Source organism: Dipteris shenzhenensis, chromosome 7 (genome assembly GCF_047967505.1).
Source record: "Dipteris shenzhenensis isolate YYH24624 ecotype China chromosome 7, Dip_SZ_1.0, whole genome shotgun sequence".
NCBI lineage: Eukaryota > Viridiplantae > Streptophyta > Polypodiopsida > Gleicheniales > Dipteridaceae > Dipteris > Dipteris shenzhenensis.
The window spans coordinates 4534669-4562017 of record NC_141602.1 but is presented as its reverse complement, the minus strand read 5'-3'; the positions used below and the strand labels follow the sequence as shown (position 1 = coordinate 4562017).

Sequence of the window (27349 nt, the reverse complement as noted above, 5' to 3'; positions counted from 1 at the left end):
CGAGGGACTCATACACCTTATCCTGAAAGGTGGCAACAGGAATTTTGTATCCCATTGGAGACCCATCACTCTTTTGGGCACTCTATACAAAATCCTTGCCAAGGCGATCAGCATCCAATTGCAGCCCCTTCTCCCAGACCTCATCGATGATACTTAGACAGGCTTTGTGCATGGCAGGAGCATATTTCATAATATCTTTTCCTTTTGGGAAGCCACTGAGTGGACTATGTAGAGTGGGCAGAGAGAAGTTCTACCCTTGGACTTTGAGAAAGCCTATGACAGAGTAGATTGGGGTTTTCTTGAGGGCACTCTTCTACGATTTGTATTTTCAGATGCATGGATTAGAGGGGTGGCCTCCCTCTACAGATCAGCCCACAGCAAGGTTTTGATTGGAGGGGTAAGGGGTGACAGGTTTCAGATTTCCAGATCAATTCGTCAGGGATGCCCTTTTAGCCCCTTCCTCTTTCTTTTTGTGGCAGAAGCTATGAGTATCTTCCTTAGAGATCTCAGGCTGAGCTTTATGGGCTGAGATTGCCCTTGAGATAGGAGCAGGAGCTTCTTGACTATGAGTTGGCTGATGACACTGCTATTTTTATTGAGGCCTCTTCCCAGTCACTTGATTCTTTCCGGACAGAGCTTGGATATCTTTTGCTCAGCTGCACGGGCTCACATTAACTGCCAGAAATCCTTTGCCTTTTGGATCAGTGATAAGGACACTCCAAGCTGGGGAGTTGACATTGGCTTTTCCTGGATTCAGAGGGGTGTTCCTATCAGATATTTGGGATGCCAGGTAGGATTGGGCATCTCTCCAGCACAGCAGTTCGCCCGAGTACTAGAAAGTATAATAAAAAACCTCCGTTTCTGGAGCTCAGCCGGTTCTTTTGGCCACCGCTTGGTTTGTGTGTTCTTGCTACTGCCGGTCTAGGGATTGCAACACTCAGCTCATTAGACCAGTCAGAAATTTTTTATGGAGTGGACTTTATGGCACCGCAGATGTTGTAGCAAGGGTGGCCTGGGAGACCATTATTCTCCCTACATGTGAAGGGGGCCTTAAAATCATTGACCCAGATTTGCAGTGCAGGGCATTGCTTTGTAAGGTGGTGGTGAGGGGACTCATGCCTAGGCAGGAACCTTGGAAGGATTTCTTTTTTGGATGCATTCACTTTTTTTTGGTAAATCCATGAGAGGTATATTATCAGCAAGATTTACATGAGGGTCTCAAAAAAAGAGAGCCTCAACTGGAAATAGTTTCTCTTTTTGGATGCATTCACACTTGCTCGCCTACCTTGGGAGATGATTGGGTGGACAGCCCTCGCTGGATTTTTACTTCCGCCTCTCTAAGATCTCCTGCCTCTCCTCTCATGAATGCCATCCTCAAAGCTTGGGAGAGCTTTAGGAACACTCTTCAAAGGGTTCCATCCTCTACCCTCGAAGAGATTGATAGGCAGCCGATCATTTGGAACGATAGTATACTTGATGAGCATGGCAGACCACTGGGCACTTCCCATTACATGCAATGGCCTAGATGGGAGAGAGGCCCCACCTACACAGTAGGCACTTGGAAGGCTTTTATCAAGCTACTTGAGGATCAGAGACTACAGTCCGTGAGTCACCTCAGAGAGGTAGCACGCAGAATTCAGCAGATAGATGGAGCCATCCAAGTGGAATGGACAGTTGAGATGCCTATTACTTCCACCACTTGGATGGGAGCTTTTTCGAGGAAAACACTTCCTCTACAGGTGATTGCTCTTCGAGGTCTCGAGGAAGATGCACTGGTCTTTGACATTGGGGATGGAGGTATACTCTCTAGATCCACGGATGATATTCTTCTAGAGGATGCCTTTCAGCCTGTCAGGATTGTTGGTTTTGTGGACCATGGAATGGGCTTGCAGTGGTACTTAGACCCCGACCCTCTGCTCTTGGCCCTGGGATCCTAGAGGTTGTGGTTATATGGAGGTGCACCTATCAGGTGCTTGCAGTGGGACCTAGGAGAGTGGGAGTGGATAGATCATGGGCACCGAGAGAGGGGGATTCCCTTCTTTTGTTTCACGGTTGGTAATGCCTAGAGATTTCAGCTGAGCAGTAGGGGTTGGATTCCCTCCAGAGCCCCCCATTGGGACAGCTTCTTCATCACCGCAGATTTGCACAATAATTTCTGGAGGAGGCTCTGGAAATCCCTTAGAAATAGAAAGATCACTCTTTTCTTTTGGCTTTCTATTCATGGAGGGATTGCAGTGAACCTGTGCAGATCAGGATTTGGGGCTGATCCCACTTGCCCTCGCTGTCATTTTGCAAAGGAGTCAGTGCGACATTGCCTTTGGGACTGCAATCAGGCGAGGACTGTTTCGAAAGGGGTTGCTCGGATACTCAGCATTTTGAATACTTCCCCTTTCTTCATGACTTGGGGCTTGGTCGCATGGTTATCCCTTACTGGGCCCCAAGTGTTACATGAGGATGAGCCTTCTTCTTGGGCACTCTCGATCCGCCGACAGGTGATAGAGTCCTGCTCTCTTCAGGATGTACCACTTACTCCCTTCAGAGCTTCACATGCTTCAGTGGACACCTCTTGGGAGATTTTGGCTAGCATTTTCTCTTGGCACATTTGGAGAGCCTGATGCACAGAGGCCTTGGATGGCACCCAGATACACCCATCAGAAGTGTTCATGGGTATTTGGATGGAGTGACACGGTTCACACTTTGATAGCCATATGGGCTAGCATGCAGGGCCCTTCACGAGCAGCCTCTTCTAGGAGGATTGTATTTCTTCGAGTTTGGAGGGGTTCTCCCTTTTTCTCGGAGGTTTCTACCAGATTGAGATGGCACTATCAGCCCCAATCCTTTCTTTTTGGCTCTTGAGCTTTTCATGCATTGCATGGTGTATCCCGTATGGAGCTTGCTCTAATGGTTTTCTTTAATACTTAATAGAAGTCTTTTTTTGGAAAAAAAATTATTTATGGTTTTTCATGCTTTGTAATTGTGCTTACTTACTAGAATAACAATCTGTAAAATTCGTTCTACTAAACACTCCTAAACACGCCGACAAATTGCGTTCTAATAAACACTCTAGAAAGAAAATGAAGAGATAGAATGAATTTCCAAGGTAATTTCTCTACTAAACACTCCTTGAGTGTATTGCTAATCTTGAATCGCTCATAAAACCTTGCTCATACAATTTTGATCAGAGGAAGTACAACTCCCAAAAAAACAGTAGTTTATTCAGCCAACTTACTATCCAAGACTTCATCATCCTATCTTAGGGGAAGTCTCAGCCCAAAAACATCTAAGATCTAAAAAATATGCTCATTGCTTCAAGCACAATTACTAGAAAGGATGACGAGGGCATCTATGGCGAGCTGATCTAGACATCTGAAACCTCTCTTCCCTTTCTCCTCTGACAAGTACCTGGCTGTGGGCTTATTTGTACAAAGAGAAAACCCCTCTGTTCCATGCATTTGAGAATTCCCTTTCTCTTCTGATAAGTACATGGTTGTGGGCTCATTTGTACAAAGAGGAAATCCCTCTAATCCATGAATCTGAGAATCCGAAGAGTAGACAGGTACCCTCCAAAAAAACCCAATCTACTTTATCATAAGCTTTCTTAAAATCCACGAGAAGAATGGCAAGATGCTAGCAGCTCTACATAGATCAATGAGAAACCTCCCAAAAAGAGAAGATAATATAAAAAATGCTTCTACCATGCATAAACCATGTCTAAATATCATGAATAAGATTTGGAAGAAGAAGCTGCAAATGCAGACTGATAGCTTTTGCCAAAATCTTACAAAAGTTTCCCAAAAGAGTGATGAGCGTCCGTTGGAAAGTGAAAATTCTGCAACCTCCCTTTGAGATAATATGAATGAGACCCTAGTCCCAAATGCCCTGCGAGGCTGAGGTAACATGGTCGGGTCCTGGTCTCTAACATTGCCCCATGCAAGATATAATTCTCTGGCAGGATCAGCCACTTGTCCCAAAGCATCAGGGATCCCTCCCGCCATGGGCTTGCGCGGTTCTCGTGGCCTTTTCTACCCCATCAATCCCAAAGGTCTCTCAGGAAATTGGTCAGCCATGTGCCACATCTGAAGCACTTGCCTTCCTTGCGGGGGGTTGCAATCTGCTTGGGTGTAAACTGGGATTTGCCTTTATACTGAAGGATTTGATATATGTGATGTGGCAATAGCGAATTATTTGCTCTGAAGTCCTATCATCTCGATCGAAAGATAGAGCGGCTTGGAAAGGCCCATGAACCGGGGGAACCGCTTCCTGCCGGCGTCGAGAAGTGGCCCCCCTGACGGTTTTTGCATCTGATTTCCCCTTAGCTTCTGAGGCTGATCCTCTTTCTTCTCAACTCGGGGCGGGGCATGACTTTGCTTTCCTGCTGTCCCTCCTTTACGCACTTCTGCACAAAAGTAGGATCCTTCATGTGCATTAGAGGAACCACTGAAGTTGAATATATCATATCCTGTAGTCCCCTAATATACTGCATATTTACAAAAGACTCTAATTTAAGCATCCGCCCCACTCCATATTTCCAAAGCTGAGTCTTCTTGAAGAATCTCTTACATGGAGCAATCTGTAAGAACAGAAGCCTAAACTCATGCATAATGCTGCACACAAACTTGCATAGAGTGCTCAGTGAGCAAACTAAGCTGAATTTGGAGTCCAAAGGGGGGGCTGGGCCAAATAGCTGACTAGGGGGTGCTAACTCTACCTTATTGGGCCCTATGGTTGGACCTACAATTTCTTATGAATGGGCCTTTCAAGTTTCCAGAGTTGCCAAAACAGCCCCAACACGAGGTCGTATTAGTGTTGTTTATATTTGAAGGTGAGAAAGGTCCTATCTTTCAGCAATTCACTTGGATTGTCACTACCAAGACAGCCACCAGTGCCCTGATACCAATGTCAAACGATCGAGAAAACTGAAAGCGGATGCCCGATGCAAGCATGGTGGTGGAGGGAGAGAGAGGGGGGGAGGGAGAGAAGAACATAGCATTAGGGCTTAGAAAGGAGGACCCCCCCGGAGGTCTTTATTGCTTGACTAAAAAACTGAGTACAAGATTGCACAGCCAGAGTTGAATGGCAAGAGCCAAAAAACTAAATACAAGAGCTAGGGAAGCAGTGTTCCAATCAACAACTACTATATCCTCGGGTTAGACTAATCTTGTCGATGCGAGCTTATGGCACCAAGCAAACTAATGCAAAAACAAATACTCTTGCTGAGAATCAGGCATAATCTCATCAATGTTGGCCAATTGCTCTGTCAAATCCTTCACATTAGTGAGATAGGCATCCATGTTACCACCCTCATCAAGCTTTAAATCTTTCAACTGCCTGTGGAGATAGGCAACCCTCACCTCATTCCACACCTGATACAAAGATGCAAGCTAATCCCATGCTTGCTTAGCTATCTTGCAAGACCGAATATCAGGGATAATAACCCGTTTCACTAAAAGAGCAATCAAGACATGTGCTTTGGCATCATGACCATCCCACTAAATTTGCTCCTGTGAAGGAGGCAAAGCACCTGGAGTAGGAGGTGCAGGAGTCCTAGCTATAGCAGTAGAACCATCACCTGAAGAAGCAAAGGCTGCAGGGGTAGCACCAGTAACAGTGCGTGTACGCCTGGCCTCAGAACTTGAAACAATATGCCATAGATGCTTGGCAACCAAAACATGTCCCATCATGTATGACCACATGGGGTAATTGGTGCCATCAAGCTTGTCATCAGCCCCAATCAGCCCAAACAAATCATCTTTGCCACCAGACATGGTGCTGAAATACAAGGCAAATGCACCAACTGGCAAAGCAAATGAGAGAAAGGCAACCTCTCAGAATCAAGTGCCAAAAATCTGCCCAAGCTTCAACGCTTATGTCTACAAAAGACTCTACTGTCCCAAGGTATACCTGTTGCAAGAAAATTCCCTAAAGGCAACACGAGGCCTTCCAAGGCAATACAAGGCCTTTCCAAAATGCAAATGAAGCAGAAATTGGAAAAAGCCAATGCAACAACGGCTTACCCAATGATGAACAGTAGTGACAAGCTTTGAAAGCGAGCAAATGAGGGCTGGAAATGAGAATTACAGCAAAAGAAGTGCTCCCACGAGAAGGAGAGCGTGTAGAAATGGAGAGAAACAGATCCAATGGACAGAAGCTCACAACATGAGGCAAAGGGATGCCAAATGAGGAGGGAAGGGCTCAAAGAGAAGTCTCCGGATCAATTCAGCAGCTCCAAATGGCTCCAAATGTCGGCACGCAACTCAAGGCCGCTCCAAAATGCTGGCACGCAGCTCAAGGCAGCTCTGAAATGCTGGCACGCAGCTCGAGGCAGCTTTGAAATGCTAGCACACAGCTCGAGGCAGCTTCGAAAGGCTGAGAAACCTGAAAAATGGTTGGCACACACCCCGAGGCAGCTCCCGTATTGGAGTAAATGCTCGTTGACGCAATGTACAAATTTTTGACGTAGTACGATTTTTATGACGTAATTTCTGGCAGTGCCCGTACAGCTATACGAGTTTTCTAACAGGTCCGTACAATTAGGTTTTGCTGCAGAAAATGCTCAGATTTGCTCCAAATTTTAGGTTTTTGCTGCAAAAATTGCCCAAATTTGCTGCAAAATGCATCTCCTTCGTGGTAGTTGCTCCAAAATGCGATCTTCTCGCGTCAGAATGAGGTTTTTTGGGACAGAAGTCGTTGGAAAGGTCTCAAACACTCGTTAGCAAGAATGAGAGCTCCAGAGGCTGCCAAACAGCTTGGAAAGCTGTCAATGGCTGAGGGAATGGATTCTCGACCTGCTCTGAGACCACTGTTGGGTGTTGGAAGCAATGGAAGCACAAAGGAGAAAAACGAGATGCTGCAAAAATGAAGTGTGGAGGCTCAAGGGAGAGCCAACATAACAAAACCCTAAGGCTAACTGCCCTAACTGGACTAAGTGTCCTAACTGACCTAGATGGTACATAAACTAACTGTACCAATAGTCCTAACTGACTATAACTAGGCCTACAAGGCTCATACCAAGATATAAGTAGCATCTATGGATAGCCCATGAGATAGCCTACAGACCTATCATGTAATTTCGTTTTTCAATCAGGGACCTGCAAGAGAATTTCGTTTTTTAGTAGGAGGTGCCATAGGAGCTCTCTGTCGAGGATGATGAGGGGCCGTACTAGAAGATTTCTTGGGCCTTTTCTTCTTTAGGTAATCTCTAGCAAAATGCCCAAAGGTCCTACAAATCCAACACTGATTCTATCTGCTCACTATCTCGACTCTTTGCCGAAAACCCTGGGGACCCCATCAGCTTTGATGACCTCCGCTGCTATGGAAGAAGGCAAACAAGTGAGGGGGAATCTCTGTGACCAGCACAATGAATGCTCTGATCATAGCAAGAAGTCAATGGTAATGGAATCTGATAAAGAGTCAAGTAATCCACTTGTCCTCCTCTACCATGTGAAATCCCAACCTAAAGGGAGTGAGAAAAGTCCTCCTGGAACAAGTGCCAAAGGGCTAGACTATAACACTATAATTGTGGCCCTTGGAGAATCAAAAGCCACCTGGAAACCAATAAACCAATATCTGTAAGGCAGGGGGCGAGGTCTGAAGGTAAAGCAATAAGCATCGAGTCCCTAGTTCAATCCATAGTCTGTGGGCAGGGTGGGACACATGGATGCATGCAAAGAGAGTGTGGACCTTTCAACCTCTACATCCTTTTTGAGCTGCAGCAGCTTGTCTTTTGAAAAAATGATGGTTCTCGGGGCCTGTGGAATCAATCAAGGATTGCCTAAATGGGGATCCATTCGACAATTGAAAATGGGGGCCAATCAAACACCAAAAAAAGATCCTTCTACTGCTTTGCAGAGGATAGAAAGAGGGGAGAAGAAAGGGAGAGGGCAACAGGGATGTCTTAATCTCCACTTTTCCATCCTTGCCTGAACCAAGGAACTTCCTCATGTGCACATTTCTATCCTCATTGAGAAGGCCTTTTTTAGGCTTGTATTGCACTTTGCTTTCACTCCATCAAGCATGCACGCTCTTCTCGACAAAGGTAGACAAAGTTGTCACAACAATCTTGGTTAAAGACAATTTCTTGTGAGAAAGATGCATCCAATTTGGCAAGGGAAAAAGAAGCTTGAATAATCCTCCTCCCTTGCTCTCCCTTATTGTTATTACCTCCTGTTTGACCTTCTCTGTGCCCATATATCTCCTCATTTTGAAGATCTGAACTTTGGTTAGAATCAAACTTGAGTGGCTGGTCCAAATCCATAGTGGCTTTAATCAAACTTCTCGCTCCACCAACTCCACCACACAATTTACTAATGCTTGGGATGTCGTCTTCTCTACATGTGGACCTACTTGAAGATGATATCCTTGAAAGAAGAAGTCACTAGATTTTAAAAAAAAACCTCCTCCTCCTCTTCCTTTCCTTTTCAATTGAAATGCTTCCCTGTTCGAGCTCCTCACGTGACCACAATAAACTATTTAGCTAAAGGCTCAATCTTACTCTACCATCTCCACTCAAAGAGCTCTCCTAAACTCAATGAACTCTATGCGGCCTATTGTGAGCAATAGAACTTGCTGAAGGGTGGGTCACACGTTTCCCAATGGATTATGGGTAACTTGTCCTTGCTTGCAACAAGAACCACCGCTACAATGACTGCATATCCTTCAAAACAACCAAAATGAGAAAGAAACTGTAAAAAACAACCAATGCAAAAAAGGTAAAAGCATTTGCGACATTCAAAATTTCATAAAAGACAATGAATACCAACAAAAAAATTCATGCCCATCTACCTAGAGGAGAAAATACCTTTTATCAATGTTCAATGGTACCATAGTCCGTGCACCATCAGGATCATAAAGCCGAACAAAGGATACCTCTACCTTTTCAGGACTTGCATAAATCACATGGTACTTTGTTCCACTTGGCCTGAAAAGAGCATAGTACATATTACTATCACATCATATTAGAGTAGAAGTTTCCTACCTCTGAAAATTTTGTTTTCCTTCAACATTGAAGCAACTCATTAACAATCAAATTTTCAAGAAAAGACAATGTACCATGGTTGCCACAAAGGGAAACAACTCGTATGAGAGTATACATGATGATATTACAGAGTTCTCTAGACAGGGTGACATGGTGACTTCAATGCACGCACAGGGGACAATAGGTGAGACTACTTGAATTTGCATCCGATTCCCTCATAGTACCAGAGTTAGATGCAGCTGAGCTCCGGATAGTGAGACACTCAGCAGATGCTCCACACGTGACAGAGTATGGGCGGCACATACTTGTGATGGGAGCAGTACATGATCTAATCATATACAATGGTCTTCAGAGATGGCCATCATCCGGTGGACTCACTTGTTTCCCACATGGGGGGGGGGGGGGGGAAGCACAGTGGACTACTTGATGGGCACCCTTGCCTTCGCATCTCATATTCACAACTCTGTAGTACCCCCTCCCCCACTTGGTGCTGATCACTCACCTGACATACTGTATTTCCACTACCAGGCCAGCCACAGAGAGAGTCCTTCATGCACCCACTTGAACCCATGTTCACTTTGACTGGACTCTCGATCCAGTTTACGTGAGTCACTTAGCTCGAGAGCTTCCGACCTCACATGGAGCGGAGGTAGATCTTGCTCAGGTTTCAGCCACTTTGGCTTCAGTGGTACACGAGGCTGCCATCATGTCTTTCCCTACCACTCAACCCACACATGCCCCGGTTTGGAAGATGCCTTAGAACCCCTAGTACGATGATGAATGTAAAGAGAGGAGAGGTCACCTCACGCGAGTAGGCCACACCTGACCTCATCTAAGGCGCATCGCATCTAACATCGGATGCCTCAGAACCCCTGGTACGATGATGAATGTAAAGAGAGGAGAGCTCACCTCACACACGAGTAGGCCCTGGTACACCTGGCCTCATCTGAGACGCATCGCATCTAACGTCGGATGACACGACATAAGAAGCGGACTTTTCTCACTCACAGGATTGATGAGGTGGTCAGATCCTTTCAAGGAGGAGACCCTATTATTGGCTAGGGACTCCTATCAGAGCAGAAACGGTCCATTCCCATCACAAACCCAGTGATTTGGCACAGATATGCATGCTCCTTATACGACATCCTAGGTCAGATGCCACCAGATATGTCCTATATGCTCAGACCCACTACTTGTCACTTGTTCACAGTGCAGAACGTGAGGAATGCCCTACTCCGTATGCATAACTGGAGAGAACTAGACCATGAGGGGCTACGTACAGAGCACTTCGCACATGGACAGGAGGTCTTGGCCCCAATTCTAGTGCAACTATTTAACCATGCAGTATGCCACGGTTTCCCACCTACTTGGAGCACTACCACCATTGTACCGATACATAAGGCGGGGAACCCCATAGATACTAGGAACTACTGCACTCTCATGATTAGCCACACTCTGGCTAATATTTATGGATCGGTACTGGAGAGGGCAATCAGTAGCCATACAGAGGGCCATGGGCAACGGGCTCTCAAACAAGCAGGCTTCCGGAGACCGCACTCCACACTGGACCACATTTTTACCCTGAGAGCTATCATCGAGGAGGCGAAGTCGAGGCACCAGAAGGTCTATACTGGCTTCATGGACTTTCGAAAGGCTTGTGACATAGTCCCTCACTCTTGCCTGATAAGGTGACTATAGGAGCTGCATCTCCCAGAGGTCATGATCTAGGGAGTGAAGAATTTATATTAGTCCGTCAGAGAGCGAGTCTCAGACTATGTTGAGAGCACCATAGGGGTGAAGCAGGGCTGCTCCCTCTCACCGACTCTCTTCGGGCTATACATTGATGAGATCACATCCTTTGTTGATCACCTAGGAGGAGAGGGCTCCCTATTGGCTGATTTCATGGTACAGATACTACTATATGCATATGACATAGTCCTCATTTCGTCCTCAGCCGAGGGATTGCAGAAACACTTGGAGGCCTTGGAGATGTTCTGCAGAGAGAGGGACCTGATAGTCAACCTTGGGAAAAGCAAGGTTATGATCTTCAACACATCCCAAGTAGTGCTTCATTGACATCGACATCGACATAGTTTCACTTACCGAGCGGAGCCAGTGGAGATAGTGCAGTCCTACACATACCTATGGGACAGTATTCACAGGACCAGTCTTCAATGATGACCCATGCCACAAGAGCACGACTCACATGAGGGAAGGGTGCCCTAGCTCAATTAGAGAGACAGTGTTTCCAGACGCATTTCCAGGATCCACCAACGAAGGGCTGGCTTCTTGACTCTCTCGTGAGACCGACTGTCATGTATGCAGCACCTTTTTGGGGGAGTGACCTTTCAGTTACTAACTGGAAGGGATTTGAGAGGCTACAAGTCATCATGGGATCTAGGATAACCTTCAGTTCCCCATCAGATCATACAGGCAGAGTCCGCCATGACACCTCTCCAGGTGGACGCCCTCTTCCAAACGGTGACTTCTTCTCCACAGAGTTTGCGCTCTATCTCAATGGAGATTATTGAGAATGGCACTGGAGTCATCCCGATGACTGGCAGACAGAGGCTTTGATACAACATGGTATGCGCGGGTGTCCACATGGTTTGATAGCCATGGTATCCAGATGGATGGGCTCCCCCCCTTTCAGTACAACATGGATGCACCTTTGCAGCTCATTCCACATGATGGGATTGACCGTATCATTCCTTCTCCAGCTCCACACATCTCGGGCTTGGGGGGGGGATCAGGAGTTCCCCACCAAGATCCAGTTCTATCATGAACGCTTTCTAACGATATCGGAGCATGGTCTCATCATCACGCCCCAGTATCTCGAGGATAGGAGAGTCTCACACGCCTTGCGGATTGCTATCGGACAAATACGAGTCTTGTCCCACCAATTGTGGATTGAGGCAGGGAGAGTGGGCAGCATACCGAGCAGTGGGTCTGTAGACTATGCACGATGGAGGAGGTCAAGACAGAGGAGCATTTTCTATGTGTCTATAAAAGCCCTCCCTGGCTCATTTGCCAGGGCAGTTTTTGGGCAGCCTTCTTCCTTGCTTACCTGTCCAGCCTTTGGGGGCCCTAAAGGGGCTCCTAACCTAGGCTAAGACCTAACCTATAAGATGGAAACACTTAACCTACTGTTCTCCAGTGGGTACTAGTGAACAAGAACTGAATTATTGACTTGACCTAAGACTGAGAGACTGACCTACGTAGCATGTGCCTGACTGTCCCTAGACAAGGGCTCACAAAGGGGTCACAGCATATGACAAAATCTCCTATCTGGGAACTATAACGCACTTGTCGAGTTAGCCATTGTGTCACCTTGCACCCAAGTGCAGGGGTGCATGTGACATTTCCTCCTCCTTAACTTGGCGGTGGGTTCATTGCTTCCAAGTACTCTTGCCAATATCGGGGAAAACTCCTGGAAAAAATCTTCGTCCAACCACACTACTTCATGGGTACCTCGATCACGAAACTTGGTGTAAACTCACGGATCCTGTGTCCTGACCCATGCTTGAATTTATGGAGAAGGATCTGTTCTGGCTGCAAAACTTCGGCTTCATCAAGAACTTCAGGTTGTTGGTCGTCAAAAATCTTTAAAAGAGAAGGTCCAAAATATGGCTTCAACCAAGCTACATGGAACACATTATGCATAGTCCAAGTGTCTAGTAGGCGTAACTTCATTGAGACATCGTTGATCTTTTGAATAATTGGGAATGGTCTGAAGCTCTTGAAGGACAGCTTAGGGCATCGCTTGCCCACCTACTTCAATCTTTGCTTGATAATGTGTAAATACACCCATTGACCCTCTTTATACTGGACATCTCGTTTGGATTTGTTAGCCTGGCGTGTATACAATGCTTGAGCTTTGGCGATGCGGCTTTTCACGGACTCCGTAATCTTTGCCATTGATTTGGTGGTTTTGTTGGCTTCAAGAGATGGAGACACCATCCGGGTGAGGAGTGAGGTAAACCGCCGTCCAAACGCCGCTTCATAAGGTGTGCGACCAATACTTGAAGAATAGGTATCGTTCAGAATGGCCTGCACAACGGTTGGCTTTCCCCGAGCATCATGACAATATGATTTCAAAATATCAAATGCCATACCGTTATACATTTGTGTCTCACTGTTCGATTGCGGATGGAAAGCGCTGGACATCTGCAGCTTAGTACCAAAATTATCAAACAAGGCTCGCCAAAAGTTAGACGTAAACTTGGAGTCCCTGACGGATGTGATGGTCTTTGACAACCCTCCAATGGGATACCAATACTTGATAAACAAACGAGCTACATCTTTAGCACTAACCGTTTGTTTGCAGGGAATAAGCATACAATATTTACTAAAGTGACAAACAATAGTAAGACATTGAGTATTACGCGTACTTGCGGATGCTGAAAGTGGCCCCACAAAATCCATATCTATGTCCTGAAAAGGACTGTCGGGGATTGGCGATGGCATAAGTAAGCTTGCCGCTTTCTTGTGGGAAGCCTTGACTTTTTGGCATATTTGACAATTCTGCACATAGCTGTATACGTCCTTCCGCATCTTTGGCCAATAGAAATAGCGTTCTAACTTTTCCAAAGTCTCGTTGATACCTCTTTGGCCACCGGTAAGGGCGTCATGGGCATCATAAAGAAGCAACTGCCGTTTGTCTTTGAGTTACACATAATCTTTTCTTATAGAAAAGCCAACCGTCCTCTAATGAGTAATGGCCTAGAGCAAGCGTTGTGGCTAACTGGAACTGCGTGCCAAACTCTGCTGGCTCCGCTTACTGTGCCTTCATGCTATCAAGGTCCTTTCCTTTGATTTCGACCACAGTGGCCTGCTCAATGGTCTGGATGGAACCTTTCTGACCGAGAACGTCTGTAACGGGGTTGTTTTTGCCGGGAACGTACTCGATCATTCCCCCAAACTACTGGAATATCTAGCTCCACTGCTGCTGCCGATCGCTCCAGCCACTTAAGGGCTTGGTAATATGTCTTCACTGTGAAAGTCCGTCCGTATAGGAAAGGCTTCCAATGTTTTAATGCCTGGATAACACCGAGGAGCTCTCTATCATACACTGAATAGTTCTTTTAGGCATTGTTAAGCTTTCTCCTGTAGTATGCTACAAGCCTATCCTCTTGCTGTAAAACTGCCCCTATGGCGACATTGCTAGCGTCTGTGATTATCATCCCAAGAGGCGATCTTCATAATTGGTGCTGTCGTGGCCAACCTTTGCAAGTCGTGGAAGGCCTGCAAAGCTTTGCCGGTGACTTGAACTTTTTGTCTGCATGTCTTTATCCCCTTGAGTAAATCTGTAAGAGGGACTGTGTACGTTGAGAAACCCTCCATGTGCGATATGCTTGACACAAACCCACAAAGGATCAGATCTCCTGGGCCGTCGTGAGGACAGCCCAAGCACCCAAGTGCAGGGGTGCATGTGACAAATTGTCACTATTGGTTTATTTAACTTTTTGTTAGGAAATTCAACAAGAGTGCAGTAATCGGTTTCTAAAATTGCGAGGTGCATATTAGACTAATACTTCTCCCTCGTTCCTATGGGTATTGCAACAATGGTATAGTTGAATGGAAAACTATTATGATCTTGAGATGAATCAGATTCAAGGTTCAACAGGACGACTGGAAGGTGAGTTGCTAGGTAGAACCTCTATGGATTATTATGCGGGATTGTCCCTTGATCTCAAGGACTCTAGCTTGGAGTTATAGCCTATCAAGGTTAGACGTTTAACTTGACTTGGTTGGGGCTGTTTTACCATCGAACTCAATTCATGGATAGCATTTGCACAGGCATTGTACATACTAGTGTACATACTTGGTTGCCATTTGGTCGATGTAGCAGGGACTTCTAGGCCTGCATCGGCTAGAAGGATGATTTTTTATTAGAGATTAGAGAGGCAGTCCTTTCATCTCTGAGTTTCTTACTGACATGATGTGGCACTTTCAGCCATGATACTGGTGTCTATTAGGATTTGCACATGATCGCATATTTTAAGTAGGACTTTACCATTTGTTTCTCATGCTTTGCATGATGTATTTTTGTCTTGAGTGCTTTGCTCTTGGCCATTTCCTTCATACTTTTTTCACAGGGGGGAGGGAAAAAAAGTGAGCATGCTTGCATGCAGTTTTACATAAGTGAGCATAGAGGCCATTATGCCCACATTCATATAGCGAAAAATGTAAGATGTTTAAGGATTTAAAATTTGGAATTTCAATACATGCTTAGTCCAATCAAGGAGTAAGGTAAGGTGATTGATTCAGATCAGCACCAAGGAAATTATAACAATATCGAGGAAAGCAAAAAGAAATTTAATTTGTGTGCGCTCACTCAAATTTGGAAATTGGGTCACCATAGATGATTTTGTCTTAGTACATGGTTGATAGTGCAAGAGCATGCATTTGTCTTGAATACAATGCATTCTCGCCTTGAGTTCGCTTGTGGTTGCATCACTCTATCACTCAAAAATGATTCTCTGCTTCTAAAATGATATGGTCATCCTTAGGAGCCAAAAAAAATTTATTGAGGATAATGAAGATGGCAGTCTATCACCTTGCAAAATAGTGCGGCAAGATATATGCTCGAAAGCATCGACTTAGGGTACCTATACTTCAACTTTTACGAAACTATTTACATGACTGTATGACTGCACAAAAAGAATTCTTGCTTGGGAATAATGGAATTGATTCACACATGCATAGGATGATGTATCCGGAGGAAAGTAGCACACCGCAATGAAGATCGGTCATGCCTTTGGTAGCTGAACTCTAATCCACATGTGCCGTGCATGTTCCTCTTTCCTAACTGCTTAAAGGAGTGGCCTGAGAGCTGATTTGAAGAGGACAGCCACACCTCTAGAGCCTTGTACACCACTATCCCTCCTCAATTCCCTCCTATGGGCAGACTCCCATGTGTATCCTATCACGGTGGCAGCCCTCTCTCTGGACTCTCGTGTGTCTCAGTATAGAAAACTATGTCCTTGTTTGCGTCTCCAGGAAACCTCCTAGGTCAGACCAGAGGGTGCCGTTGCAGTTCCAAACTGCCATTTTCAATCCTCCTTGTGCTCTCTTCTCCTGGGTCTGACTCCGTTATGTGATGTCTATTTCTCCTTCTTCTCTTCCTTCCCTTTGTCCCCTATCTGCTCTCTCTCTCTGATAATCAATTTTCCATCCCTGTAGGCAGCCCATTTACCTGCGTCCTTGCTGCCATAACCCAAGCCATTCCCTCTCTCCGATGTTCCTGCTGCAACAGTGTGAGGTCATCATCCAAGTATATTCTGGTCCCCTTCAAGGTTTCCCTCATTCTCATGAGGGTAGACCTGTCCACAGCCGTTCGGAGTTTCATTACAAGGGGTCTTGTTGGGGCCTCAACTTTACCAACCCTCCACGCTGTCTCGCATCTAAGCTTCACTCCCATTTTAGTAAACAAAATCTTGGCATCTGACATGGGGGTGTTAAGCCTCTGACTAAGACATTTAAAGCCTTGTTCCTTCTTTTCTCTTCCTCCATAGCTTCATAGATGATCTCTTTCTTGGGGGCTGCTGCACCCTTCTTAACCACATTCTTCCATTCTAGAATATCTGCATTCCCTTTAGTGATTTGCTGTGTGAACTCAGCATGCTTCCCTCGTATGGTAGTCTGTAAGGCTGCCATCTCCTTCTTGAGCTTCTCATTCTCAGATTTCAGCTCTTCCATTGCCTTGCACATCCCTTTCGGTGTCCCTTCCACGTCCCTCAGCTGCTGTACTTATGTCCCCATGGTTTGCATTTTGTCATTGAGGCTGGTCTTTTCAGCTTCACATGTTTCTTTCTCCTTCTCCCATTCATCTTTCTTGCTTTTCTCCTTCCTCCATTCCTCTTGCATATGTCCTCCTTGTTTCTTGATTTCATTCAATGTTTTGTCAATGTGTGCTTTTTTTGCCATTAGTTCCACATTGGTGGATCTACTTTCTCAATCAAAACCATACAAATTTTACTGAGGTGAGTCAAGACGGAGGCATTCTTGGGTGGTCAGCCAGCCATGTAGACTGTCATTGCACTTTCAAGAGCTTTTACATAGCTCCTGCTCGTCATGATGATTTTGTTCTTTATTTTGCAGGTTTTTCTGTGTGGTCTTGTGGGTTTGTCCACACCTTAGGAGCTGTACATGGCAGCGCTTGAGCAGTCCAAGGGCAGTTGGGGCTGTTTGGACAGAGATAGCAGTCCACGGGGGGGCCAAGAGCCCCCCACTGGCGCAGTTTGTTGGTGTTTCGAATGCCTTGAGCCCTGTCACAGATCCTGGGGGGGCTCGAGAACCCTAGTACCTGCTTCTTTTGCAGGTGGCGCTGCTGTCTGGCGGTCCTGGTGCTGGCCGGGGTGCCCATAAGGGGCCCTTGGCACTGTTCAGGTTACGGGGACCCTAATGCAGGTCCATTGGAGGCGGAGCAGATGGAACTAGCCCCAAGGGCTTGTGTTAGATGGCGCAGGTGCAGCTGGGGATGGAACAACCTGGCAGGAAAGGGGCCGCGACAGATACAAGGCTGGCGGGCCCTGTTGAAGGGCTGCGGGGCTCGCAGGGGTGGCTGGAAGGAGGCGGGGGGTAGCTGAGAGAGAGAAGGGGGGAAGGGGGGGTGGGAGGGGGAGAGAGAGAGAGAGAGAGAGAGAGAGAGAGAGAGACCAGCGAAGTGTCACATATTTTTCCACATTTGACTCTGTCCCTGGACATAGCGGAGTAGAGGAGGAGGAGATAGGTGATATGAGGGCTGAGTGGGTCAGTGGGATGAGATGACGACGAGGAGGGACGCAGGAGCTACACATGATGAGAGACGAACCTTGACACGCACGATGGAGGTTCATCCCATCACATCTATATTAGGAGGGGATCGCCTGATCAAAGGTGTCACTATTGACATGGCCCGCCAGATATAGAGATCATGAAGAGCACTATATATATATATATATCTCTCCCACTGCAGAGAGAGACGACCTGGTAGACACAGATACGAGACATTTTTGCAGCTCATAGGAGAGACACCCTGGCATCAGGTTATGTATTATGGCTCTGAGATTGAGTACTAATTTTGACTCTTGTATTTTGAGTTTGGTTGAGCATAGTAACAAAGGGCTTTAGCGAGCCCTTTGCTTCAGCCCACTGTGGCTTATATGAGTTACCTTTGTGATTGTACTTTGTCATATAGGCCTGTGAGGCCTCTTGAAGATGTGTAGATTAGTACTCAGCAAGGGTCCTAGTGTGCCCTTTGCTTCAGCCCACTGAGGCTTGTATGAGTTCACCTTTTTTGTGTACTTTGTCCCATAGGCCCGTGAGGCCACCTGTGGATGTTAATACATCTTTCTTTCTTTCTTTCTCATGTGTCACTGTCTCCTCCTGCTCTCTGATCTCGCACAACAAAGTCTCTCTATGCCATCGCATCTCCATCAGTTAAAGACCAACGCAAACCTATCAATCAAGTTGGAGAGAGGCCCAAACCCATGTCCCCCCTGAAAAAGGCAATGATATAGTCCTCAGGTCTCATAATAAACAGGGCAAATACACAAAAAGTACTTCTCTGTCTCCACCTCCTCCAATGTGCATAGTCTATAGATCCACTGCTCTCGGGGTGTACCTATGGCTCTCCCTATCTCAATCCTCAACTGATGGAATAAGACCCACATCTGTCCGATGGCGATCCTAAACGGCGTGTGAGACTCATCTGTCCTCTAGGTACTAGGGTCTGGTAATCACTCCATCCACTGATACCCTCAGGAAGTAATGACGATAGAATCGGATCTTGGTGGGAAACTCCTGACTCCCACCCCGCAAGTCTGTGACGTGTAAAGATTGAGTAGCTCCAACCATGTAATACCATGGGATCAAAGGATCCGGGGCATCTAAGCTATACTAAAAGGGGGAGAGACGGTCCATCTAAGTGCCCTGGCTACGAAATCATTTGGATATGCGCGTGTATCAAGCCATGCTAATCCCACTCTCAGCTAGTCGTATAGATGACTGCCAATCTCGATAATGCCCCTCTGGGTAAGGTCTAGACCTTGTGAAGATAATTGACCGTCTGAAAGATGGCATCAACCTAGAGCGGTGTCATGCCAAGCTCTATCTGTATGATCTGACGGGGAACTAAGGGCTTGCTTTGAATCATTCTAGATCCTATAGTCACCTACAACCTCTCGAAGAGCCACCACCCAGTCTCGTTGATAGATCACCTCCCCAGAAGGGTGTTGCGCACATGGCCGTCGGTCTTCACTAATATGTAGAAAAGTCTTGGAAGTGTGCATGAAAGCATAGTCTCTCTAGCCGAGCCAAGGCTATCTACCCTCATGTAGTCGTGCCCTGGTTGCATGGTTCATAGTGAAGACTGGTCCTACAAAGACTGCCCCTACAATCTCCATTGGCTCCCCTCGATAAGTGAAGCTGTGTCGGTGAAGTACTGCCCGTGAGGTATTGAAGATCATAACCTTGGTCTTGCCAAGGTTAACTATCAGGTCTCTCTCTCTGCAAAACACCTCTAGTCTCTGTAGACCTGCTGCTAAGGAAGACAATGTCATCTGCATACAGCAGTATTTGTATGATCAAATCTGCCAACAATGATCCCTCCCTCCTAGACACAGTAAATGAAGGTCGTGATCTCATCAATGTATAGCCCAAATAGTGTCGGTGAGAGAGGGCATCCTAGCTTCACCCCTATCATGCTCTCGATCCAGTCTGCCAAGCCTCCAGGGGCACGAGCACATACTCTCCCTCTAACTGACTTGTATAAGTTCCTCACCCCCCAAATCATGTCTCCTAGACCTGCATCTCTCGAAGTCGCTTGATCATGCAAGATTGTGGGACTATGTCGAAGGCCTTCCAAAAGTTTACAAAACATGCATAGACTTTCTAGGATCTTAATCTGGCCTCCTCAATGACTCCTCGCAAAGTGAAGCTGTGATCAAGGGTGGAATGTTGTGTCCTAAACCCAACATGTCCCAATGCGCCCGTTATCCATGTGCTTCTGTGAGGTTCTCTCTCTCTCTCTAGTACTAATCCATAAATCTTGGCCAGTGTATGACCAATCATGACTCATGAGAGTTCGGTAGTTCCTAGTATCCATGGGGTCTCCTGCTTTGTGTATCGGCACAATGGTGGTGGTACTCCACTGATTGGAAACCTGTGCTAGGATCGGCGGAGCCAAGACCTCCTGTCCATGTGGAAAGAGCTCAGTGCATGGCCCCTCGTGGTCTTGGGCTCTCTGGTTGTGGAGCCGGCGTAATGTGGCTGGCAAATTCTATGCTGTGAGCAACCTACATGTGGTGGGTCTAGGGAGGGTAAACATATCAGGTGGTGTCTTAAGTCGTGGCGTCATAGAGGGATATCGCATAAGTGTGCCACACATTAGGATCTGTAATGGGATAGGTGACTTTCCCTCAAACAGGAGCCCCCAAGTAAAGGTGGAATCACCTCCTCGAATAGATCAAATCACCTCATCCATCCTATGTGAGAGGAAAGCCTGCCTCTTACATCTTTCTAACGCCAATAGATTCGCTATACCTTTGGTCTCGTCACGTGTCCCAAAGTCTGCTCTCATGTAAGGTGAGATCTCATTTGGGGAGGAGGCTATAGAGCAAGTCATGGGAAAAGACCTGGTGGCAGCATGTTGGACCACCGAGTCCATAGTGTCTGAAGAATGTGCAAGGTATGCGTCATCTCCTAGGTGGGTCGGTAGCTCACGTGGCAAGTGGCTCATTACACTGCATCCAAGGCATGATCAAATTGTATCTGAATACGGATGGGAACTGGCGGGTCCCATCCTGCTGCTGGCCTGGTGTTTGATATGTTAAATCCCAAATAGGAGTGTTCTGCGCCAAGTTGGGGTGGAGGGACCATGAGGTCATGTACATGTGTCACAAAGGCTAGGGAGCCCATCCGGTAATCCATTGTGCTCGTTCCCCTCCATGTGGGAAGCAAGTGAGCCCTCCAAATGACGGCCATCTGAGAAGGCCTTATATATGATCAGGTCATACACTGCTGCCATCTCCAGTAGGTTTCGGCCATATCTTGTGACCTGTGCATCCTCTCAATGTCTCACTATCCCGGGTTAATCTCTGGTACTCTAGCCCCATATCAAACCAAAGAGTGCCATTACAGTTCCTCACAGCTATCTTTACTTTGCTTTGTGGCATAATCCTATCGGTCTGACACTGTCATGTGCTGCCTACATCCCTCTCTTCCCTTTCCTCCCTTTCTGCTCTCTTCCATATGATGACTTTGCCATCTCTTCCATCTCTTCCCTTTCCTCCCTTTCTACTCTCTCCTCTAGCGCTTGTAAAGTTTCCACTTTTTCCTTGCGCATACTGAATTACTCATTCAAGAGAGGCTGAATTTCACCTTCTTCCATTTGGGTGTGTGCCTTTAAGACCTCATTTTCTGCTATCAAGCTGATCACTTTATCTTCCAATTCCTTTATTCTCAAGGCATGTTGGCTGGTCTTAATATCTAGCATCTGGGTAATTTCTTCCTACATTTTGCCTATTTGAATTCCCAGCTGTACTTGCATTTCAGTTTTTTACTTGCTCATCTCCTCTTTCATAGAGGCACGCAATCTATGCATGTTTTATTCAGTGTTTTTCCCTATTTTTTTCTGCAAGTTCTCAATATCTGCACCCTGCATTTTTTAGACTTCTTTCATTGTGGTACGGCATGATTTGATGTGCTGATCACTGACCTTCTGATTACTAAGCTTCTAATCCTCATCCATATAGAGCTGTACTTTCATTCCTTCTACCCTCTGGATTTTTTCTCAGGTGAGTTGTCCATTTCACCACCTGTAGCAAACGAGATTTCCCCTCCAAAAGAGATCTTAGAAGTTAGACTGCTATGCACAGCATTAATGATTTTCCATTTACACTGAGGCTGTTGTTCTTTGATGATTTGCTTGTTTGCTTGTAGGTCCTTCTTGCATGGAGCACCCCTAGAGCAGCGTTGGCAATGTAGCGGGCTAAGACAGCCCATAGGTCACCTTCCACCTTGTACAGCTGCCCATAGAGGGGCCTAGTGCAAACCAAAGCTCCAAGCAGGAGCCTAGGAGGTAGGCGGGGGCTGAGAATAGCCCCACGGTTGTTTTTGGTAGGTGCAAGCAGGTACGGAGGCCTAGACAACAGTCTGTGATTGTGGTGGGATGCTTTGGACAGCCCAACAAGGTTGGAAGTGCCGCGACACTTCTGCAAGGCTCGAAGATCCCGTTGCACAGGTCAATGGTCACGATAGACCAATGGGGGGTAAGAGGGTCTGGGAGGCGTGGGCTAGGCATAGGGCTCCAAGGGGTGAAGCAAGTCTAGGAGGTTGTGGGAGCAGGTTCGGGGCTTGTCTCTATGTGTGTGCACGCGCGTGCGTGCGTGCGTGTGTGAGTTGCTTGTGTGTGTGTGTGTGAGAGAGAGAGAGAGATAGCATATAATGATCTTGGTGGCCGATGGATGATTATCCAATGTATAATCAATGGTGAGATTTTTGAAATAGGCTCCTTGTATGCCTCTCAAAATTCATCTTCTAGAGCTTAAATGTGGGACTCCATCAAGCAATATCCTTGGTCAATGCTCTCCTTTGTAGTGACTTCAATAATTCTCCTCATTGGAAGGACAATACCACGCATAAATCCCATATGCTGCCCTCTGAAATCCAGCAATGGGAACATATGACTTCATCACTTCAATTTGCAGATTTATGGATAGCAACTCACCCTTCAATTATGGGATTTACATATCATCATAATGCTTTTACAGAATATTGGGCCAGACTTGATAGATGTTATCTTATTCATGCTCAGCAATATGATGAATATACATGTCAAATGTGGACTGATTATTCTCAACAACTATCTGATCACACTCCACTTTGGCTCACCCTTTTATTTGGAATGCCTCTGGATGACATGCAGCTCTCTTCAGTCAGACATTTACAGGTCAATCAATTATATCTTTCTCATGACAAATTCTAGCAAATGATCAGACTGGCTTGCAGGCCATTGTTATCCCATGCTCAGGAGGATCTGGACTTTGCTTGGAACTCTTTTGTACATCGTATTCAAAATGTCATTAAGGAATATGGAAGATGGTACATGGCAGAAACCAGACAGCATATCCACTGGGCAAAATCATATAAGCAGTATTTGGTACAGATTAGCCATCAAAGGTCTCTATCTGCTTCTGAGTAGCATTTATTGTCTTGTGCTTCCTCCATAATTGATGCCAATGATAAACGCAAGCTTTCCAAATGGCAGACCTGGGCTAGAGTTAAACCTATGCTAGATAAGGGTTGTTCCTCAAAATCTTTCTTTCAGAATTTACATGCACACAGACAAAGTCAATCTATCATGAGGGTCAGGAAACCTGACGGTCTTTGGACCCAAACTTTATCTCAGCTAGAAAAACAATGTCTGGATCATTTTCAGCTTCTTTTTTCTCAACCATCTTCTTCTACACCTCACATTGCATTGGCTCGGAACAGATTTATTGAGCTTGTTTCTCCTATTGTTTCTTTGCAAAAAGCTTCAATGTTGGAAATGTCTTTCTCAGATATTAATTTGGATGAAGCCCTCGAGCATTTGGGTAAACATAAATCCCCTGGCTGGGATGGTTTGACGGTTGAATTTTTTGTAGTCTTTTGGGCTGAATTGAAGGGTCCAATTTTGAAGTTCATTAATGTAGCCTGGCAGCATCAACATCTTCCCTCTGCTTGGAAGCATGGTCTGGTTAAGCTTGTGCCCAAAAAACCTCTATGTGAGACAATGGATGACTGGAGACCCATCACTTTGATGCCGGTTATATCCAAACTTATTGCTAAAATGTTGGTACATCGGATAAAGGATATCCTTCATGATGGACTTCATCCCAGGCAATATGGTTTTGTTCCAAGACGGCATATACATGACAATATCTCTAATACTCTCATCGCAATGGAATATGCAAAATATTCAGCTCAAGATGTTTTGGTCATGCAGGTGGATGTGGCAAAGGCATTTGATACGGTACAGTGGGATTATGTCTCTCAAATCATGTTTAAACTTGGTTTTGGGCCAAAGCTAGTTAATGTCATATATTGGCTTTGCTCAGATTCCACTGCACAATGCTTTATAGGGAATCATTTGTCTCAGTCTTGGACTCTGGAACGATTTGTTCGACAGGGATGCCCTCTCAGTGCTTTGCTCTATGCCATTGCTTCACATCCTTTGCTTCTTTCTATGGATCATCTGGTTGATACTGGATAGTTAGTGGGGCTTCAGATTTCTGGTTCACGACCTTTCATTGCACAGGCTTATGCAAATGATTCATTCTTCATGCCAAAGAACAGTCCTTTGGAGCTTCGCCTATTGATGGATACCCTTTCAGATTTTGGGTTGGCAGCTGGTCTTAAAATTAATTTTCAGAAATCAAAACTCTTGGCTCTCAAGCATTGTGACTGGCATGCTATCCTATGGCCCGGCCAGATTATTTATCCGGAAAACATAGTAAGACATTTGGGCTATCCCATTGGCTGGAAAATCAGAAATAAGCAACAAATATCATGGGTGTTAAACAAAATTCAGTACAAATTAGAATATTGGAAGATCTCCACTTGGCCCCTGCATGTACGGCTTCGAATTGTCCAGTCCATTGTTCTAGCTTATGTCCAGTTCTACCTTCCTCTATTACATTGGTCATCTCGAGATCTCACTTATTTTATGTCTCAAGCCATGGAGATTTTTTGGAAAACTAAGCTTCATAAAAAAGCCTTTAAGGTTGCTCAAAATGGACTTGCTTTGCTCACCAAGAATGCATGGTGGTTTGAATATAATAAACATCAAATTTCATGTGCTGGCAAGAAAGATCACTATGCTCAAGACATTTTTTCAACAAGAGCAGCCTTGGTCTATCATGTTCGTAATTTTGTGTGGTCAGATGCGCACAAATGCTTATGGACATTGGCTAGTTGATCCATCGGAAGTAGTACTTGGCAAATTTCAAGGTAAAATCCCTGGTTGTCCATTTTCTACTTCCTTGATTCAGGATTGGAAGCAAGTTCTCTCTCACATCAAATGGTCTCCCCATCCTGCTTCTATAGCTTCTTACTCAAAATGGAAAGCATTCATTGGAGTGTTGTGTTTTCCTCTCCCCTTGCTGTACAACAACCAATCAGAGCTTACAATATTATGAAATTGGGCATCCGGTTCATTGATGACGTGGTAGATACGCAAGGACATATTCTCTCTTTTCCGGTAGCATGTCGACAATACAATCTTGGGATGCATCACAGACCTATTTGGAAAGCTATTGCTGATCTCTTACTCCCTTTGGTTCCGATTCCAACATTGAATGTAAGAGACAGGCTTCAAGATTGGCACCTTCAGTCTTCAAGTCCAAGAATATCCTCTCCGCCTTTGCATTTATTGACTTCTATACAGGCTTATCGATTGATATTACCTCCTCCTTGGATTGCTCATCATGCTAATTCTCTATGGCATCTGAATAAGTCATTAGCCTGGTGGAAAGGAAAATTGCAATTGATATGGAAGTTGAAAATGCCATTGAAGCAGAGACTCTTTCTATGGAGATGCATTGTTGGTATTCTTCCAGTGGGAGTGAAATTGGCTCAAAGAAGGATTGCCTCACCTCTTTGTCCAAGATGTCACCATACTCCTGAGAGTATTCCGCATTTATTGTGGTTTTGTTCATATTCCAGAGATCTTCTAGACAAGATCTCCTATTTCTTATCTCTCAGATTTCCTGCACACAAGTTCTTCAGGTTTTCCTAGATGTATGGCAAACTATCAGCTTCTTTGTCACAGTATTCTCTTTTCTTCCAATGGATCAGATACTGGGCCTTATGGACCCTCTGGCTGCAGCGAAATCATGCATATCTGAATTCTCCCCTTCAGCACCCTTATGAGTTCTTCCGAGCCTCATTGCGGCAGGTCTTTATATGATGCTTTACATGAGGAAGATTTGGATGTTTCTTGTAATCAGCTTTTCTTTTACTGCTTCTGATGGATAGGGCATTGGCTCTTTTCTCGAGCACTGCCCTGATGCAAATGAATGTTTCATAATATAATTTTCTTGGTTTCACCAAAAAAAAAAAAAAAGTGTGTGTGTGTGAGAAAGAAAGAAAAGAAAGAAAGTGTATTATTGTCCACTAGAGGCCAAAATGGGCCCATGGGACATCAAGAACTCTGCATACAAGATAGCACAAAATCAACGTGCCCCAAAGAAGAGGCATCGTCGAATATCATCTAAGTGCTACGCAATATAATGCAAGTGAAAGTACATAATGTCAAATCTGAGCCTAAATACAGAGTAAACTAGATGCAAGGAAACCGCCCCCGGGTGCAAAATGGGGGGGATGAGCACAATATGCCAATGCAAAGATACAAGTCCAGGTGTCACGGAGTCTGAGAACCAAAATAATACTGGAAATCCTGTCCATCGACTCTGCCTCCTGCTATGAGAGTACAAATCTGGGCAAAGGTGAGGTGAGCGGCTGGTGGGGCGAGATCTCCATGGGTGAGTCTCCTCCGAAATGCTGCCATCATCCTGGATCGTCTGGAGATGAAGCGGCGAGTACGTCCCCTATGTAACAAGATCCTGCGGCGTCTACAAACCATCTCATATGTACATCCACATGGTGGAGGCATGTGTCCTGTGTGGGCTCTGCCGTCCTCGTGCTCCTCCTGGTCTCTGTCCTCTGGTATGGCGTGTGCCTGAGCTCTATGAGGCTGGGCTCTATCACGCTCCGGTCTGTGCTCTCTGAGGTAGTCTCGCCGAAGCATAGTGGCCTCCCTGACATAAAGGGCTAGGCAATGCTGATCCTCGTAGTCCATCACTCGTGAGAGAGGTCCAAAGCCATCCGTGAAGAGACAGTGGAATCTACCTCTGATCTCATAATATAGCGGGCATCTGCAAATGAAGTGCTCCTCTGACTCCACCTCTCCCATGGTGCAACAAGGGCAGATCCTGGTCTCTCGGCCTGGTCGCCGTCCATCCTCCATGCGTCGCATCCTACCAGCCTCTATCTCGAGCTGATGCGAAGAGACTCTAAGCTGGCCGAGGGCAATCCTCAGTGAGTGGGACATGTGGGTACCTGTATAGCCTGGTGGGATGACAAATCCATCCTTTGAGATCCGAAGGAAGTGGTCACGATATGTGGCCATCTTCACCGGAAGCTGCGTGGGATAAATCCAAGTGCGATACGTATGAAGCTGCAGCAAGTCTGCTCTCGTGACCTGGCTAAGCTCGTGGCGAGTCAACTCGAGATGAGGGGCATCTATGCTGTATCGGAACGGAGGCAGTCTATCCATGTCTAGTCCAAGGGATGTGAGCCATTTAGTGAGTCTGAAGTACCAGCAGTATCGGGTCCCTGATCGTGCCAACT

The 27349-nt window shown here is 45.8% G+C and overlaps 1 protein-coding gene across 3 annotated transcripts in view; it reads right to left on the bottom strand.

Annotated features, from left to right (window-relative positions):
• LOC147899845 (uncharacterized) overlaps window positions 1–27349 on the bottom strand; it is a 360557-nt gene that overhangs the window by 246394 nt on the left and 86814 nt on the right. For all 3 annotated transcript variants that reach the window (XM_087377034.1, XM_087377035.1, XM_087377033.1), the window contains exon 5: window positions 8798–8917. In XM_087377034.1, coding sequence (XP_087233160.1) covers window positions 8798–8917 — 120 coding nt within the window. The remainder of the gene's footprint in view (window positions 1–8797; window positions 8918–27349) is intronic.